Raw genomic sequence first — 16,870 nt, 5'->3', positions numbered from 1 at the left:
TTCCTTAAAAACACGCGTGACGGGGCTGAGAGAGCTTTTCGAGGCTGTTTAGAGAGGAACACAAGCGGTTCGAGCTGAGGAGAGCTACGTGAGAAGATAGATCAAGGGCCTCTGCAAACAAAACCACCAGCGACTGCAGAGAAACAGTTAACTGCAGAGACGCAGCAAGACAAGGGCTGAAATTCACTTTAGGAGGTTAGGTTCACACTTCCTGCCCAAAACACAACTCATAGTGGTTGAAGTGATTATGTAAAAACAATGCAACACTGACACATTGCTACTGCTAATGAAGGGTCACGATGTTAACCTGCTGTTTTGTTTTTGTGTTTTTATGAATTCTCTCAGCAACAGGTAAAAAGCTAGTCAGAAAAAAAAATAAAAATCAAAAAATGAAAAAAGTGGTGTGAGGCCTGTGTACTCCTCCATTTTCCTCTGAAGTAAGCTAATTGTTTCCTTCAGATGCTCAAAGGCTGAAAAAAAAAAACGAGCTAAATCCACAACCCCTGCTTTCTCACTGGGGTTTTCCACTGCAAGCTAGCTTGTGCTGCTAAACACATTGAGCAGAAGCTCAGAAAGTGTGAAGATCAGGGGAATAGGCTGCATCAGTAGTGCAAACCTGAACTGCGTCCCAAAGCTCAGGCTGCATTTCTGAGCCACAACAACACAGAAGACGGTTCTAGAAAGAAAGAACTTCTTGAATATAAACAACTACGGGTATACATTACAAACTAGGGGTGGGCGATACGGCTCTAAAATAATATCACGATATTTCATGGTATTTTCATAACGATACTTTTGGCGATATGACAAAACACTGAATTAGAAAATTATTTCGAATTTTATTATAGCATGCAATAGGATATGGCTAACTGAGATATTAAAAAAATAATAATAATAATTTTATCAGATTTGTAACAGAAGTCAATGATCCAGAATGTCAAGATACTAATAATAATGCACTTCAAATATCTCCATACATCCAGGATTAAAGTCAAATAAATGATAATACTGGACAGATGTAATCTGTCTCTAGTAGATACAGTATATAATGGGAAATGAGAACAGTGTGAATTTTTCTTTTGCTAAAAACAGCAAAAAGGTAGTACTTTGATGCAATAATTAGGGGTGGGTGATGGGGCACAATATGTCAGGGTATAATATCGTTCACGATTTTCAAATTTTTTGACGATATTATCACGTACGATATGATATGGCACACGTCTAATACAGACCAAAGAAAATTAAGATCCAAAATTATTTTAAGCGCCTTTTCTTCACAGTATAAGAAGTAGATTGGTGTGAGAGTCTGAATCTGAACCTCTACCTCACTCTACCTCCAGCTTTGGTGTGTCACATGATAAGCTCCCTCTGTTGCTACATTCAGGTAACACAGTTTGCTGGTATTCATGATGATGTTATTGCAGCTCTTTTAAAGAGTTTATTAAGAAAACACATATTATGATACCAATTAGATTTATTGTACAACCCAACAACCAATGCAAAAATAAACATTTAATTAAATAAATAAAAGCAGCCAACAGGCACAGTGCAAAACAAATCCATCAAGTTTGGCTCCACCACTAAATACAAAAGAAGGAATCTTTCTGAAACAGTATCACCATAAGGCACCACTACACCACTATATTCAATATTCAATATTATATAACTAAAGTCTACCAAGAAAGAGTCTTCATAGGAGGACAGTACTACCAAGGACATAGGCTGGAACTCCAGTCTGGTATCATGTTAAAAGATGACCTGATTGAGAACAGCCAAGATCCGTATAGGCAAGTCAGTTCACTCAGTGACCAACATGGAATGGATGCCATGATGAGCGTTGCAAGAACTCTCACATACAAACAGTGGTCAGTGGGTGGTGGTCTTCTCTTGTGACAATATCAGAGGGCCAAATGCGAGGCTAACGTAAAATCAATGTAATGGTGGATTTAAGCCAATGTAAAAACATTAAAAATAAGCCCGTGGGTCATTCACATGGATGTCTAACTCATGAAAAAGAAATGTAGTTAAGATACTGTGTTTTTCGGAGTATAAGGTGCACTTAAAATTCTTTAATCTTCGCAAAAATCATCAGTGCGCATTATGTATGAATTTTACCAGTCAGGTTGTAAGGAGCAGTAAAGCCACTCCGCTGAAGTACAGCGTTATACAGTAGTTTCAGTAAAGTTTCTCCAGCACCAAGGCTGGAGCAGTATTGGCATTATCCGCTAACTGCAGCGCTAGCTCTTTCACTGTTCAGAGTTGTGTATTTCGATCTGTAGTCTATACTGTAGTTTACCATGTTAAAACAAGCTATGTGGGACAAACCGCTAGCTGATAGCATCCTGGCTTACCAGAAGACTCAGGATTCCTCAGTGTAGCGCATAATTGGGTGCGCCCTATAGTCTGTAAAATATGATAACTTCCAAACATCGTACAACTAAACAAAATAAAATGCAACAAGCGCAAAATAAATAAAAAAAAAATGCAGAATTGATATAAAAACAATGCAAAATTTCTAATGTTAACCTTCCAAACGATTCAACCAAGGCTCAATTCAAATACACTAAGAAATATAAACAGTTATGTTTTAACTACATGTACATTAGATACTGTATATGGTGTATGAAAGTCAAACCTTGGAAGAATTAGGTAGATATAAGCTTTTTCTCATTCAAATCAATTTAGATTGATCAGACATGAGGGAGGCAGTCTGCTGTTTAAAACGACTGTAATTATTACACTAATATTTAGCTTGCATTGTTGTTATTCCATAATGACCAACAATCTTTAGATCCAATCCACAAAAATCTATAGACTTTATTTCTACTGTATGATAGTATATTGTAGTTTGTACAGAGTACACTGGAGCAGTCCTTTCACTGTGGAATGTGACCTTTTGTGCAGAATAGGAAGGTATCAATCTTGTGACTCACATCCACCGCAGCTCTGAACTGGAGTGGAAACAGCATTTTGCCTCAAATACATATGTATGTTCCACTGTGAGTCACACACTTTGCCTAATATATGGATTATGCTGTTATGTATTTGGCTGAAGCAAAGCTTTCTGGTGAATTTCAGTTCACAGTTTTACTGAGCGTAGATCATAAAAGAGGGGGAATCAATTGCACATAAACACATTTCAGGAAATACTTTCTAATATATTATGAAGGACTAATGTGAGAATTTATTTGTATTCAGCAGCAACAGCGTTAGAAAGCCTTAGATACTGGGGATGAAGTCATCAATCCATCCCAAAAGTAAAGGATGGAGCACCATCATTCCAGAGAACACAGTTCTACTGATCCACAGCTTAATTATGGCAGCCTTATCCATTAGGAAGGTTTGGCATCAGGTATGGTGTCAACAGGTTCATGATTATCTGCTCCAGAAAAATGGAACTGTGCAAATTAAATAAATGAAACGTAAACACAAAGCCATTTTTTTCTAAAAACGACATGCATGTTAGATACCAAAATCATGTAAAATTGAGCTTTTGGCTATTCAAACCAACTTATAGTCCCTAATAACAATACTCCTTTTTAATTAAAGGTTGCTACACACGTTATATGAATCTTGGATATTTTAAGGACACATAAAATTTGGTAAAAAAAAATGCAATCCTGCACAAAAAAAAAAAAAAAAACTTTCACCATTCGAACATACATTACAAAGCAAACCATTTTAGACATTACAGCAGAATGAAGCTAAAAGCAGTGTTTCAGCCTGAGAGCAACAAATCAGAGCAAAGCTCATTTACATACATCAGTCTTGTCATAGGGGTCATAGATCAGGAACACAGCCTGTTTCTTTATGGATGAAAACTGATTGGAAAAAGGTAATTTAAAACCAGTTTTATTACTTTTAGATATATAGGGCAGGAGCAACAAGTGATAATAAAAGTTTAAAATATATAGAACATAGCTACATATTTGTATTTATTTTTCTAACTACAAATCGTGGGCTACTTTGTCTTTTTTAAGTTGTTATTAATCAGAGTTTCTACAATTTTGTTATTTATAGGTATATGCTTGAGTAAAATGAACAGTGTTGTTTTATTCTACAAACCACAGACAACATTTCTCCTGGCTAAAATAACAAAGATGCAGAGCTATCAGAGCATAAATAATGCAAAGAAAACACAAGTTCATATTCGTAAAGTTCTAAGAGTTCAGAAATCAATATTTAGTGGAATAACCCTGTTATTTTTAAATCACAGTTTTCATGCATCTTGGCATGTTCTCCTCCACCAGTCTTACACACTGCTTTTGGATAGCGTTACGCTTACACTCCTGCTGCAAACATTCGAGCAGTTCAGCTTGGTTTGATGGCTTGTGATCATCCATCTTCCTCTTGATTGTAACGTTATTCCAGGAGGTTTTCAAATCAACAGTTTAACAACAACTTAAAGCAGCAGTAAACGCGGCATGCTTTGACAATCGCGTAAGTTATTAGCGTTTAATCGATTTGATTGATGCGATACAAAAACGCGTAAAATGCGTAAAATTGCGTTTCAACTAAAGCGCGTACGTAAACGTACGTACGTAATATTGCACGAAACGAAATTAAAACACGTGTATTTATTTATTTTTTATATAAAAAAACATGACTCGAGCATCGCTAAACTACACGACAATAGCGTTAACCTGCATAAGTTATCTGCATGGCTGCTTGTTGCACCCTAAAACTCTACAGTACTACAGACCCTTACAGACCATTTACTTCCATTATAACCAGAAATATTGCATATTATCTTAATATCTTACCAGTAGACTTGAGGACAATACACAGACATGTAGATCTTCAGCCTGGGGGCTTCACGAGCTTTCTTCAGCCTATTAAACAACAGGAACAGCAACAGCAGCTCCACACTCACTCACTGAGTCCATCCACAGCTCTCACACTATCCATCTCCGCCAGCTGAGCCTCAACTTTTATAAAAGGGGGCGTGTCCTACAGCTCTGACCACGCCTATTCCCAAATCTTCTCAATGGCAGCATGAGAATGAAAGAGCTGGCGTAGCTGCAGCATCAGCCTATCAGCGCGCGGCACCGCAGGCGCTGGATGACGACAATGGACAAGGCTCGTGCCATTGGACGGTGGAGAAACAATGCAGCACACGCAGCCAGGCAGACCGACACAGACAGGAGGATATGCTCTTCTCCAACTGGGAATAAACCACTGCTCCCAGTTTGACTGACTATATATATGCGTGCCTAGTTATTATAGAAGGTGCTACCAGTCTTTTTTTTAAGATTTTTTAAGGTTAAATAGGTTTAAAGTAGAGATAAATGAAGAAGAGACAGCTGAAGATGAGCTCTGACCCTGGTCCAGCCTTCATCCTCTGAGAGTCTCAATGACTCATTGAGCTCAGAGAGATGAGAGGTCTGGAGGATGATGCAGACAAATCATAACGGTTAGTATGAGGGAGCTATATATAAATATATATACAAAATATATATACAGCTCTGGAAAAAAAAATAATAATTTCATTGATTTTACAAAATTGAAAACCTCTGGAATATAATTAAGATGAAGATGGATGATCCCAAGCCATCAAACCAAGCTGAACTGCTTGAATGTTTGCACCAGGAGTGTAGGCATAAAGTTATCCAAAAGCAGTGTGTAAGACTGGTGGAGGAGAACATGATGCCACGATGCATGAATAAAAACTGTGATTTAAAAAAACAGGTTTATTCTATCAAATATTGATTTCCGAACTCTTAAAACTTGAATATAAATATGAACTTGGGTCTGAGAAAGGTCTGCATCTTTTTTTATGTTATTTCAGCCATTTCTCTACTATTTTCTAAATTTTATAAATGACGATACTTTTTATCAAATTTGGGAGAAATGTTGTTTGTAGTTTATAGAATAAAAGAACAATGTTAATTTTACTCAAACGTTTACCCATATAATAGCAAAATCAGAAAAACTGATTCAGAAACTGTAGTGGTCTCTTATTTTTTTCCAGGGGCTGTATAGAGGACACTTTTGGCAATATAATGTATGCACATCAGATTTATTATTTTTTTTCTGAAATATTGTTAAAGAATATGTGCAAACCTTTGGGAGTTTAACAGGCTCACAAATGCAATTATAACAAACATTTTATAATGAACTAAACAATGATTTAAAGCCTTTGTTTTCCCCTCATTATTGCAAAACACAAAACTGAAGCTCAAATTTTAGATTATCTCAATAATAAATCTCAATAATAGTTTGTCGCATTATGCCCAAAAAATTCTGCACATCAACCTTGATTTGTCAGCTTGTTATGGCAACTGCACTTGCACGTATCTCCACATCGAGAGGGAGTTTTAGCCTCTAGCACATGCTAACTCTCCTCCGCTCGCAGTGTAAGCAGCAAGCTGATTTGCTCTTGTTGTTGAAGGGTAGATTTTTATCTGTAAACAGACGTCATGGTAAGTGTTATGAGAACTCCCACATCTTTGTGTCAAAGCAGCATGAATTAATATTTATTTATTATACCACAGTTCGTTCCGACCCTGCAATGTGATTGGCTGAGAGGTGTTCTACGAGTACCGTTATCAGCCGGTAATGCACTACTGTAACCGAAGCTCTCAATGTATTACTCCACCACATGCAGGTAACCTAGAAACGTTGCAGCGCTTACAAGCCAAACAGCGCAGCTACAAACAGAGCAGCAATGGAATTATTTTAGCTTGCAGAGTGTTTATAAACAAGCCGATTGTTGGTTCGCCTGCGGCCTTGTGCCTAAGACCGCTGCACAGCAGTGTCAATATTATACCTTATAGCATTCCCTGTTGTGTGCTGTTGCTTAAATATCAAATTAGGATTTTAAATAAACTTTGAAGTATCGTAACACCCCTTGTACTGGTATTGGAGGTGTTAATAAGCACCCTCTGCTGAAATCGGGGTCAGTTGGCTAAACACAGATTATACATTAGCCTGTAATCTCCACAGATCAACACTGTCAACAGATCAGGAAGCTCTGGAGAAACCATATATATATATGTATATACATATTGAAACTACAGTATATGGTCACCAACTACAGCAGTATAAAGCCCCCAACATCCCAACATGAATATGTTGATACCATGCCTAATATCAGGGGTGTAAACCCCCCAGTGTTAGAACAGCTGTATAAGTTGTAAGGTGTTATCTTGTGTATCTTGAGTGAAGTTTAGTACTGGCCACCATGCCAGTTTTTCGATAATTAAGAGACTTATTTTTTTTTATTTGTCATCAATATTTTGTATGAAATAATAAGATTAGACATTTGACACATCTTTTCACTTTATGCAGTTTTTATATTTGTATATCTTATAGTTTTAAAAAAAAGGTAACAGAGTTGATCTGAAGATGGTGAGAGACACTAAAATGACATATTTTACAGAAAATAGATATTCTGTGGTATTAAAGTAACTAATCTTGAGCTTTTAGAAGAATTTTTAGATTTGTAAAAAAAGAAAGTGAAGACATTTAAAAATGTGAGGGTTTTGAGTCATTTAGTTAATTTCATATGAATAAAGAATAAAATGTGCCTAAAATCTAGGTCAAGCATTTTTAATAGTATTTTAGTGATAATTAGCAATATTATTAGATAGTGGGAGATAAAAAAAAAGTTCCCCTAATTTTAGAATGACTTATTTACACTTATTCTGTGGGTTCTGAGCCATTTCCTTCTTTTCTTTCTAGGGATATAGAATTACCAGTTCTTGCTACTCTTCTTTCTCAAATGAACAAAAGCAAAAATTAGGAATTTTTAGGAATTTTAAGGAAAAATCGAATGAGATCACCAGCAATGACATTGTACCGCCATTGACCTATTTAAACAGATTTTCTCATTGTTACTGTCCTTCACCTCTGTTCTTGATATGGAGGCCCATTCATACATTCCCAAAGCATCATCTCAGCATTATTATTATTAGTCAATCTTATTTTTATTGAGGTCACAGTGCCATCTGCTGGATTTATGATGTGTTGTGTTTAAATCCAGACTGGACCCTACTGGATATGTGTGGTACAACATTGTATTACTCTGCTGATGGAAATTCTGGGCAATTCCTCCATATTTCCACCCAAAGTTTGAGGTTTAATAAATGACATTCACAAAGGGTTTAAAGTGATAAATGTAATCATAAAGAAATATTTTGATTTAGACTTTATAAGAATGGTGGTGAATGTTTAATCATGTTTCAGAACCGATCCAAGGCATACTGGAACTGTGGCCACCTAGGGCCCCCATGCCACCAGGGCTTGTACAATGAAAAACACTTATCTCCAAAACAGCAACTTTACAGGAGAGAGAAAAAACCTTGTAAACTTTCAATGGAAGTCAATGTAAAAAGAGTTTATTTCAGGTCATTTTGAAGAGTTTCTAGTAGTCGGTTCATCAAGAAATTTTGGCACAGTGTAAGGGACAGTTTGTCTGTTCAAATTATGTAGTAAACTAAAAATATATAAAAATATATTTAAATATATTAAAAGTACATTATTATTATTTTGCTTTCATCAAATGTTTGAAAGTAAACTTTGATCATACTTTTTAAAAAGAACAATATAGTATATTTAAAAAAAATAGACTACTATGAAGTACACTTTTAGTTTAATGTAATTCAGTATACTTCTAAAATACTTATTTCCAAATATGCTTTTGTACATTTTCAGCAAAGTATGTTAAAAACAGCTGTTACAGTAGTTCACTTAAAGTACAATGTATCATGTAACTTCTTAAAAAGTAAATTAAATTACTAATAATTTAAAAAAATAAAATTGAATTTGAATTTCTAACACACTAAAAATTGTAGTACAGTATGTTAAAACATATATTTTATACCCAAAGATGTATACTAGAAAGGTGCTACTTACAAAAGACAGGAACAAGAAGCATATTTGTACTATAATAGTGATACAGTTCTAATACTCACTAAATGTATTGTAATTTTACTGTAAGCATGTTTAAAATATATGGTTACATACATGAAGTAATATGTTTAGATGTTACTTAAGATGTATATTTAAAATAGTTCCATTTTAGTACAGTTAAGTACACTAAAAGTATAATAAGTACAAAAAAGTTGTTCAATTTTAGCACTCTTTAAATATACTGATTAATAATAATAATAATGTGGCTACAAGATCACTTTAGTGCACTTTAGCATAATACTGCTTAGTATACTTTAATCTACTTTATTGTCACCAGGGTTGGTGCATTCTAGTTTGTGAACCCTTCATAATTTTCTACATTTCTGCATAAATATGACCTAAATCATCTTCAGATTATCACACAAAATCCTAATAACTCCTAGTAAAGGTTACAAAGGAACCCAGAGCAACTTCAAAGCAACTGAAGGCCTTTTTCACACTGGCTTAGGTTAAAGGTCATGAGTCCACCATCAGTAGAACACTGAACAACAATTCTGTACATGGTAGGGTTGTATGAAGAAAGCTTCTGCTACCCAAAAAAGAAGATTGCCTCTTGTCTGCAGTTTACTTAAGAAAGAAAGTTTCGTGGATCGATAAGACCAAGTAGAACTTTTTGGTGTGAAGAAGAGTTATGTGTGAAGAAAGGAAACCACTGCATTTTAGCATAAGATCCTTTTCCCATCTGTGAAACATGGTGGTGGTAGTATAATGGTTTGGGCCTTTATAATGGCTTGCCTTCATTGATGGAACATTGTACTTTGAATTAAATCTGATCATTTTAAAGGAAAATGTCAGGACATCTGTCCATGATTTGAATCTCAAGAGAAGTTGGGTCACTCGGCAAGACAATGACCATTTAAAAAAAAAAAAAAAGATAAAAAATAAAGTTAATGTTTTGGAAAAGCAAAGTCAAAGTTCTGACCTTAATCTTATGAAAATATTGTGGAAGGATCTGAAGTGAGCAGTTAATGTGAGGAAACCCACCAACATCCCAGAACGCTCACACACAGTGCTGAGATTCAGAGAGGAACTGAAACACACATGCAAATATACACAGATGCAGGTGCACACGCTCTCACCAACACCCCCATACACTCACACACACACCATCTACATCCATCCCTCCCCTCCACCCACTTACTGACTCAACGTCTCAGTCCTGTCCTTGTTATAAACCACTGTCTCTCTCTCTCTCGCTTCAGTTTGACCTTTAGTTTGGAAAAAATGACCATGATGATCCTCAACTTCAGCTCTATCGCTGGACTCCTGCTCACTCTGACTGGTAAGACCTTTCAATTCTAGAGTTTAGGACATTAAAAATTCAAATTTTATTGTAGTACATTCTTTAAAAAATTTGGTTCTTTTAGGGTTCTTTAGTAAGTATTACAATAGTAATAACTATATATATATATATATATATATATATATATATATATATATATATATATATATATACAGAACCATGACCACTTAGTGGGACAAACATGAGCAGGGAGGTCCCAAACAGATTTCTTCTTCCCAGAATCTGATTTGAGTCTCTAATGTTGAGGGTCAGCCATTACTGATGCAATCTGATCTGTTATTTGGATTTGTTCAATCATTTTATTTTAAGTAACAGTTTTAAAAAGGTAAATTCTGGACTGACGTAGTTTAGTAGAGATTTTATTATTCATATTTATTTATTTAAAGTGTGCAGCTAACTAAACTCTTTCATTTACCTTCTGAGAACTCTCCTCAGTGCAGCTTTAGGCCACAATATGATGCGATGCTCTGAACTCCATGGATGAATAAACATCTTGAAACTGGAATAGGAATAAAATAGGCTATACCTCAAAGTTTTTGATATGCCTGTATTGGTTCAGATCCTGATGCAATGGACCCAAAAGTGTAAAAAATAAATACATTTAAAAAATATATAAAATATATCTGTTTTTGTAGTCGTCTTTAATATTTGGAAAAAAAACGCATAAAAAGTTTTTTTTTACTAATGTATTCAGAGATATGCAGAGAAGTGAAGTATCTCATTTTGTGGCTTTTATTTATTGTGTGCAGTTTTAATATTTTATTTTATTGTAGCAACTTTTATACATGTAGTTGTCATGTTTCTCCTCAGTTTCTTAAAATAAATTGCTCTTAAATTCACTTTGCATGAATATTGTCGCTGTCCAATAAAAAACAAGTATCTCCAAAACACTTTACAACTTTTAATGGAAGTCAATGTTAAAAAAAATATATTACAGGTAATTTTTATATTTTAATATATTTTTTTCTATTGGTCCATTCATCAAGAAACTTTCGCACAGTGTAAGGGACAGTTTGTCTGTTCAAATTATGGAGTAAACTAAACATCGATAAAAATGGAAATCCTTGTTTTTCATTGGACAGCGATAAAAGGTTTGTTTAAATAGGTTTTTAAAAAATAAATCTTTTTGGGTTTTGTATCCTATAAAAGTGGGTCGCAGGCTGAGACCAGTTGAGAACCACTGCACTAGATCAGATCAGGACGTCTCTAGTTATGAGCAATATCTAATAAGACAATATCTCACCTATGTCTAAGTTTACACAAATTTACACTAACCACAGCTTCCACATGTTTCATTCACACTTATTAATAACTCTTATTTCCAGCAGGTCTGTCTGCGTACACACTGACACAGGAGAAGTCCATGTCAGTGACCCTGAAGAGCACAGTGAAGATACTCTGCACTGCAGAAGATGATACTAATTACATTTCATGGTACCAACAGAAAGCTGGTGCTGGTCCTCAGTTTTTGCTGGTTAACGATGATAGAGCAGATGATTTACCCAGCAGATTCACCTACACCGACTCAGGCAACCAGGACTATCTGAACATCAACGGAATAGAAGCTGAGGATGAAGCCACCTACTACTGTGGCTGCTTTAACAGTGCACACAGTGCTGCAGTCTAATGAAGCTCTCGTACAAAAACCCTCGGAGCTGATCTGAGCTTCTACAGGTCTATCTGATCACTGTCTGCCCAACATGATCTCTAAAACAAATGACTGATGACTTCAACACCAGTTCCATCTGAAATCGGATCATTTATCCTGTTTAACAGACAGGAATTCTGCATTTAAGAGTCACAGTGTGTCAGGATTCAGCAGCAGCAGTAACAGCCTGCAGCACTGAGGTTTTTGTACGGCCTTATAACACTGTGCGCAGATACAACTTTTGGCCAAGGCACGACTGTCGGTAAGTAAAACATTTGATCTTATTTGTTATTTAATGTATGTAACTTATACAGTTACAGCGTGTTTTAGTCTGTTTTATCTATTATTTCTTAAATGGCCCATAAGAATAAGAGAATAAGAGATAATATATGCATTTATACATTGGAAATGTATAAAAATTGGCAATGTAGTGTAAAGGATTTAAATAAATTTGGATATTTGGAAAAAAAAAATATTTTGAAATATATTTCACATTTCAATTACAAATACACAGCCAAATATTTCTTCCTATTTTTTTTAACAAACCACAGAATCATCATTCTACCAATTTTCACATATTCAATTTATTGAGTTTTAATATTTCAAAAGTGCTTACTAACTGCTATATAAAATTGATTCTCTTTTATATAGATTAAAAAATAACATTTAGATAATGTTATGTTTCCTAATTTGTATTTTCTGTTGCATATTGTATATATTACATGCATTTGGAAAATTTACTATAACTTGCTTTTGGAGTTTCATTTTGCAAATTTTATTTTTATTATAATTTTATAGTAAAAGCTCTTACTACAAGTTTACTATAACTACATTAAAGACTTTAATTTTGCTAAAACTTAGGTGTAGATTTTACATGTACTATAACTTTAGTCTAGAGTAAGATCATTTTGGAGTAATTTTGCTATAAAGTTATTTTTAATTTTAAGTTACTTATTACTTTAAATATTTATTTATATTCATTCTGAATTGTAATTTTAGAAACTTTTATTTATTAATTAATTAATAAACCAGTCTACATACTAATTTTACTATTATAAGTTAATATTCTAGATTTTAAATTTACTACAACTATTGTGGAATTTAAGTTGACTAAAACCTAATTAAAGAGTTACATTTTACTTTTTAATGTACTGTAACTTTATTCTGGATTTCTTTTTTACTGTATATTATATATTTACTGTATATTCTTCATCTTCTTCTTCTTCTTCTTCTTCTTCTTCTTATTATTATTATTATTATTATTATTATTAAGGTGTCTTTTAATTAGCTCATTCTTACTTAATTTTATTTTTATCTGTATAAACTGTAATCTGGTTCTGGACTTTAGGTTTGCTAAAAGATCTTTGTATATTTTAATTTTACAATATCTTTAATTTTACTAAATCTTGACTGCTGATATACATTTTTATAAACTTCTCCTGTGGTGTCTCTCTGTACTCAGTGATCTCTGACCTGCGTCCAGCGTCTCCTCCATCAGTGGTCCTGCTGTCCCCCTCTCAGTCGGGCTCCTCTGGAGGTGAGGTCAGTGTGGTCTGTGTGCTGCAGGGCTTCTACCCTGACAGCGTCACTCTGTCCTGGGCTGAGGACGGCAGAGCCGTGGCCGATTCTGAGGTCCAGACCGGACCGTCCCGGCGCCGGGCCGACGGCACCCTGTCCCAGAGCAGCGTCCTGAAGCTGAGCGCGGGACGCTGGAGCTCCGGACACGCCTTCACCTGCAGAGTGACCCATCCTGCACTGACCAGCCCACTGACCAAGAGCACCAGTGCAGCACAGTGCAGCTAGAGCCATCACATAATAATACACTCACATACATTTAATATAGCACGCTAATGCTAATGCTAACACAGCTAGCTAGCTATGTATTTGTTTATAAATAAAAGTTACGATAGAGGTATATGGTTTATTTACTGTGCTATGCTATGCTAGTATAATAATAATGTACTGCTGAGTTTTGTTGAATAAAATTTCTCATCAAACTCCTGAGTCCTGTATTTGATATTATTTGTATTCTGTACAATGGGTGTGGTCATTCAGGTGTTGGGTACAGTATATATAAACCCTCCCACATCCACGTGTTTGTGGATTTGCTTTTGTGCACTGTTTGTTGAAGCATTGAAATCTCCTTTCACTGGAACTAAGGATCCGAGCCCAGCTCCTGAAAAACAACCCCACACCATAATCCCATAATCCCCCCTCTACCAAATTTTCTTTAATACAAGTATCATTTTCATGGCAGTCAACAAACCCAGACTCTTCCATATGAATGCCTGACTGAGAAGCATTTTTCATCACTCCCGAGAACATGGAACATGATATATAATGAATTGGATGGTTGAGCAAATTATTTCGGCAATATATTGAATCAATATTTTAATATTGATACAAAATTCTAAATGTAATCAGTTAAATTACTGTATTTGGGAAGCTCATTCATTTTTTCTTTTTTATTGTAATAAAAAGGGCACATGACTGTATATATATATATATATATATATATATATATATATATATATATATATATATATATATATATTAATAACCATATATATACTTCCTCATTTTAACTATTTTGTTTTTTAGAAATTCATCATCATATCATCATACACCAGAATATGGCATGTAAAATATTGAAGCATCTGAATTGTCATCATCATTTTTTTTTATTATTATAGAAAATAAAACATTATACACACAATTATTGTATCCGTACTGTTATGTGTGTGTTTGTTTTTAAGTAACATAAAATATAATTTATGTTTTTAAGTAACACAAAATATCAGCTGTTTACAAACTTTTTACATTGTTTCAAATGAATGGACAAATGAATGGACCAATAGAAATGATAAGGAGTCTGCTTCAGGTTACCTAATGGAACTCCAAATCCCAGAATTCCAAGATCTAATCAATGTGATCCAGGTACATGTGTTGGAACTTGTATGTAAGGCCATGAAAACCACTCACATGTTACATGTTTGTTTATGAGTGACCAGTAAGGTATGCTGTGGTGAAAAGAAAAAAAAAATATTTAACAGAATTAAAAGAGAGATAGAATAAAATATATATATATTTTAATTCAGAGGACTGTTTATGTTGGTCACCATTTTGGTATTTTGGAACTATTTTATTTTTTATAAGTTTTTTTCCTGTTCCTGTAAAATGATCAGTTTTTTTTTTTGATAAACAGCATAGAACATGTATTAAAATCATAACATTAATTAAGAAATGTAGATTTTAAAATGACTAAACTATAAAATATCAAGAAATACTTTTAATACAATTAATATCAGGAAAGTCCTCTATTTCTATTTCTATTGGACAGATGGAGCTTATAATGTATAAACAACAACAACAATATATTTGGATACCATTTTGATCATTACTAAGAAATAAATAAAAAAATAATAATATTATATGTCATCTGATTTATATGCCATGATTCTAGATATTAGGACAGAACTTTGTTGGTAACAGTAGCTGATTCACAGCTGTCTGTTATAAATTCAGATCTGAAAGCAGAATTCTATTAAAATGAGTTTCAGTTTGAGCCTCCAGAGGTCAGATTTGCATGCAGTTTCTGTTCTTGTTCTTGTTCCTCTAACGGCTGGATCGTCATGGTTCACTTTCCACTGCAGTTTAAAAAAGAAGATGCAGACAGAGATACATCTTTCATACCTACTAATCAATGTAGAACTGCAAAGAAGTGAAAGAAGTTCTGTCGTTTGAATCTGTATTTCATGATAAACAGTTGAATAGAAATGCTCTAAAATCATTTGAAATAAAATTAATATATTTTTTATTTCCCTTTAGACACACCCATTCTTTTATGTTTTCTTTAATACTTACAACATGGTAAATTAATATTGAAGACTTAAAAACTATGAAGGGCACATATGCAATGTTACAGTACCAGAATCTGTTTTATTTTATTTTATATTTTGTAAAGTAGCAACTGATCTTAAACTCATCCCAAATGTATCTAAAACTCATCCCAAATTTATCTTAAACTAGTCTCAAACTGATCCCAAACTCACTCCAACTTTGTCCCATGGGATGAGTTTAAACTTATTTTAAACTCATCCCATCCTAACCCAAAACTCATCCTAACCTAATCCAAAATTCATCCCAAATTTATCTTAAACTCTCCCCAAACCCATCTTAAACTCATTCCAAGCTCACCCCTAACTCTTCCCAAATTCACCACAAACTCATCCTAAACTCATCGTATACTCATCCCAACCTAATCCAAAACTCATCTTAAACTCATCCCAAACCCACCACAGAACTCATCCCTAACTCGTCCCAAACCCACCACAGAACTCATCCCTAACTCGTCCCAAACCCACCACAGAACTCATCCCAAACTGACCCCTAACTTTTCCCAAACACATCTAAATCTCACACAAACCTATTACAAACTCATCTTAAACTCATTCCAAGCCCATCCCTAACTCTTCCCAAACCCACCACAAACTCACCCCAAACTCCTCCTTAACTCTTTCTAAACTGATCTCAAACTCATTTCAAACTTCCCCCAACTCGTCCTAAACCCACCACAAAACTCATCCCAAACTCGTCCTAAACCCACCACAAAACGCATCCCATAATCTTCCGAAAGTCAACTTAAACTTATCCCAAACTCAGCCCTAACTTTTCTCACGCACATCTAAATTTCCTCCCAAACCAATCACAAACTCACCCAATACTAATCACAAACTTCTCCCAAACTTATCTAGAACTCATGCATTACTCACTTAAAACTCATCTATGACTCATTCCAAACTCACCCCAAACTAATCCCTAAACTCTATCTTTAATGTAAAAAATAAAGAATGGTAATATATATGGATAACCTATCATAGTTAAAGTTGCTACCACATTGTCTCCAGGCACTGCACTTGCATGTGTGTTTAGTAGGTGGAGTCATGAGAAGTGTTATGCTGTCTCTCTTTATAAGAAGCTTTTGAAAGCATGCATTTTATTTGTGA

General features: G+C 34.6%; 2 protein-coding genes across 2 annotated transcripts in view; one reads left to right on the top strand and one right to left on the bottom strand.

Moving 5' to 3' along the window:
* Positions 1-4,905, bottom strand: part of lbh (LBH regulator of WNT signaling pathway) — a 28,048-nt gene extending 23,143 nt beyond the window's left edge. Inside the window, exon 1 of the mRNA XM_007228999.4 lies at positions 4,764-4,905. Coding sequence (XP_007229061.1) covers positions 4,764-4,792 — 29 coding nt within the window. The 5' untranslated portion in view covers positions 4,793-4,905. The remainder of the gene's footprint in view (positions 1-4,763) is intronic.
* A 74-nt stretch (positions 4,906-4,979) lies between these two features.
* LOC103046574 (immunoglobulin lambda-1 light chain) lies at positions 4,980-13,823 on the top strand. Its single transcript, XM_022684797.2, has 5 exons — positions 4,980-5,413; positions 10,116-10,195; positions 11,545-11,829; positions 12,097-12,126; positions 13,327-13,823. The coding sequence occupies exons 2-5, from the start codon at positions 10,138-10,140 to the stop codon at positions 13,665-13,667; spliced, it is 714 nt and encodes a 237-aa protein (XP_022540518.2). The 5' UTR covers positions 4,980-5,413; positions 10,116-10,137; the 3' UTR covers positions 13,668-13,823.
* The last annotated feature ends 3,047 nt before the right edge of the window (positions 13,824-16,870 follow it).

The sequence above is a fragment of the Astyanax mexicanus genome, chromosome 7 (genome assembly GCF_023375975.1).
Source record: "Astyanax mexicanus isolate ESR-SI-001 chromosome 7, AstMex3_surface, whole genome shotgun sequence".
In the NCBI taxonomy this organism is placed as follows: Eukaryota; Metazoa; Chordata; class Actinopteri; order Characiformes; family Acestrorhamphidae; genus Astyanax; species Astyanax mexicanus.
Note: the sequence above shows the minus strand (reverse complement) of the source record. Positions and strands in the feature narration are given on the sequence as shown.

Bases quoted from the DNA above. Each gene is read 5' to 3' on its own strand.
- LOC103046574 (XM_022684797.2), top strand. From the start codon at position 10,138: ATGACCATGATGATCCTCAACTTCAGCTCTATCGCTGGACTCCTGCTC. The intron at 11,830-12,096 runs GTGCTGCAGTCT...CACTGTGCGCAG, and splicing joins CTGCTTTAACAGTGCACACA to ATACAACTTTTGGCCAAGGC. The intron at 12,127-13,326 runs GTAAGTAAAACA...CTCTGTACTCAG, and splicing joins TGGCCAAGGCACGACTGTCG to TGATCTCTGACCTGCGTCCA.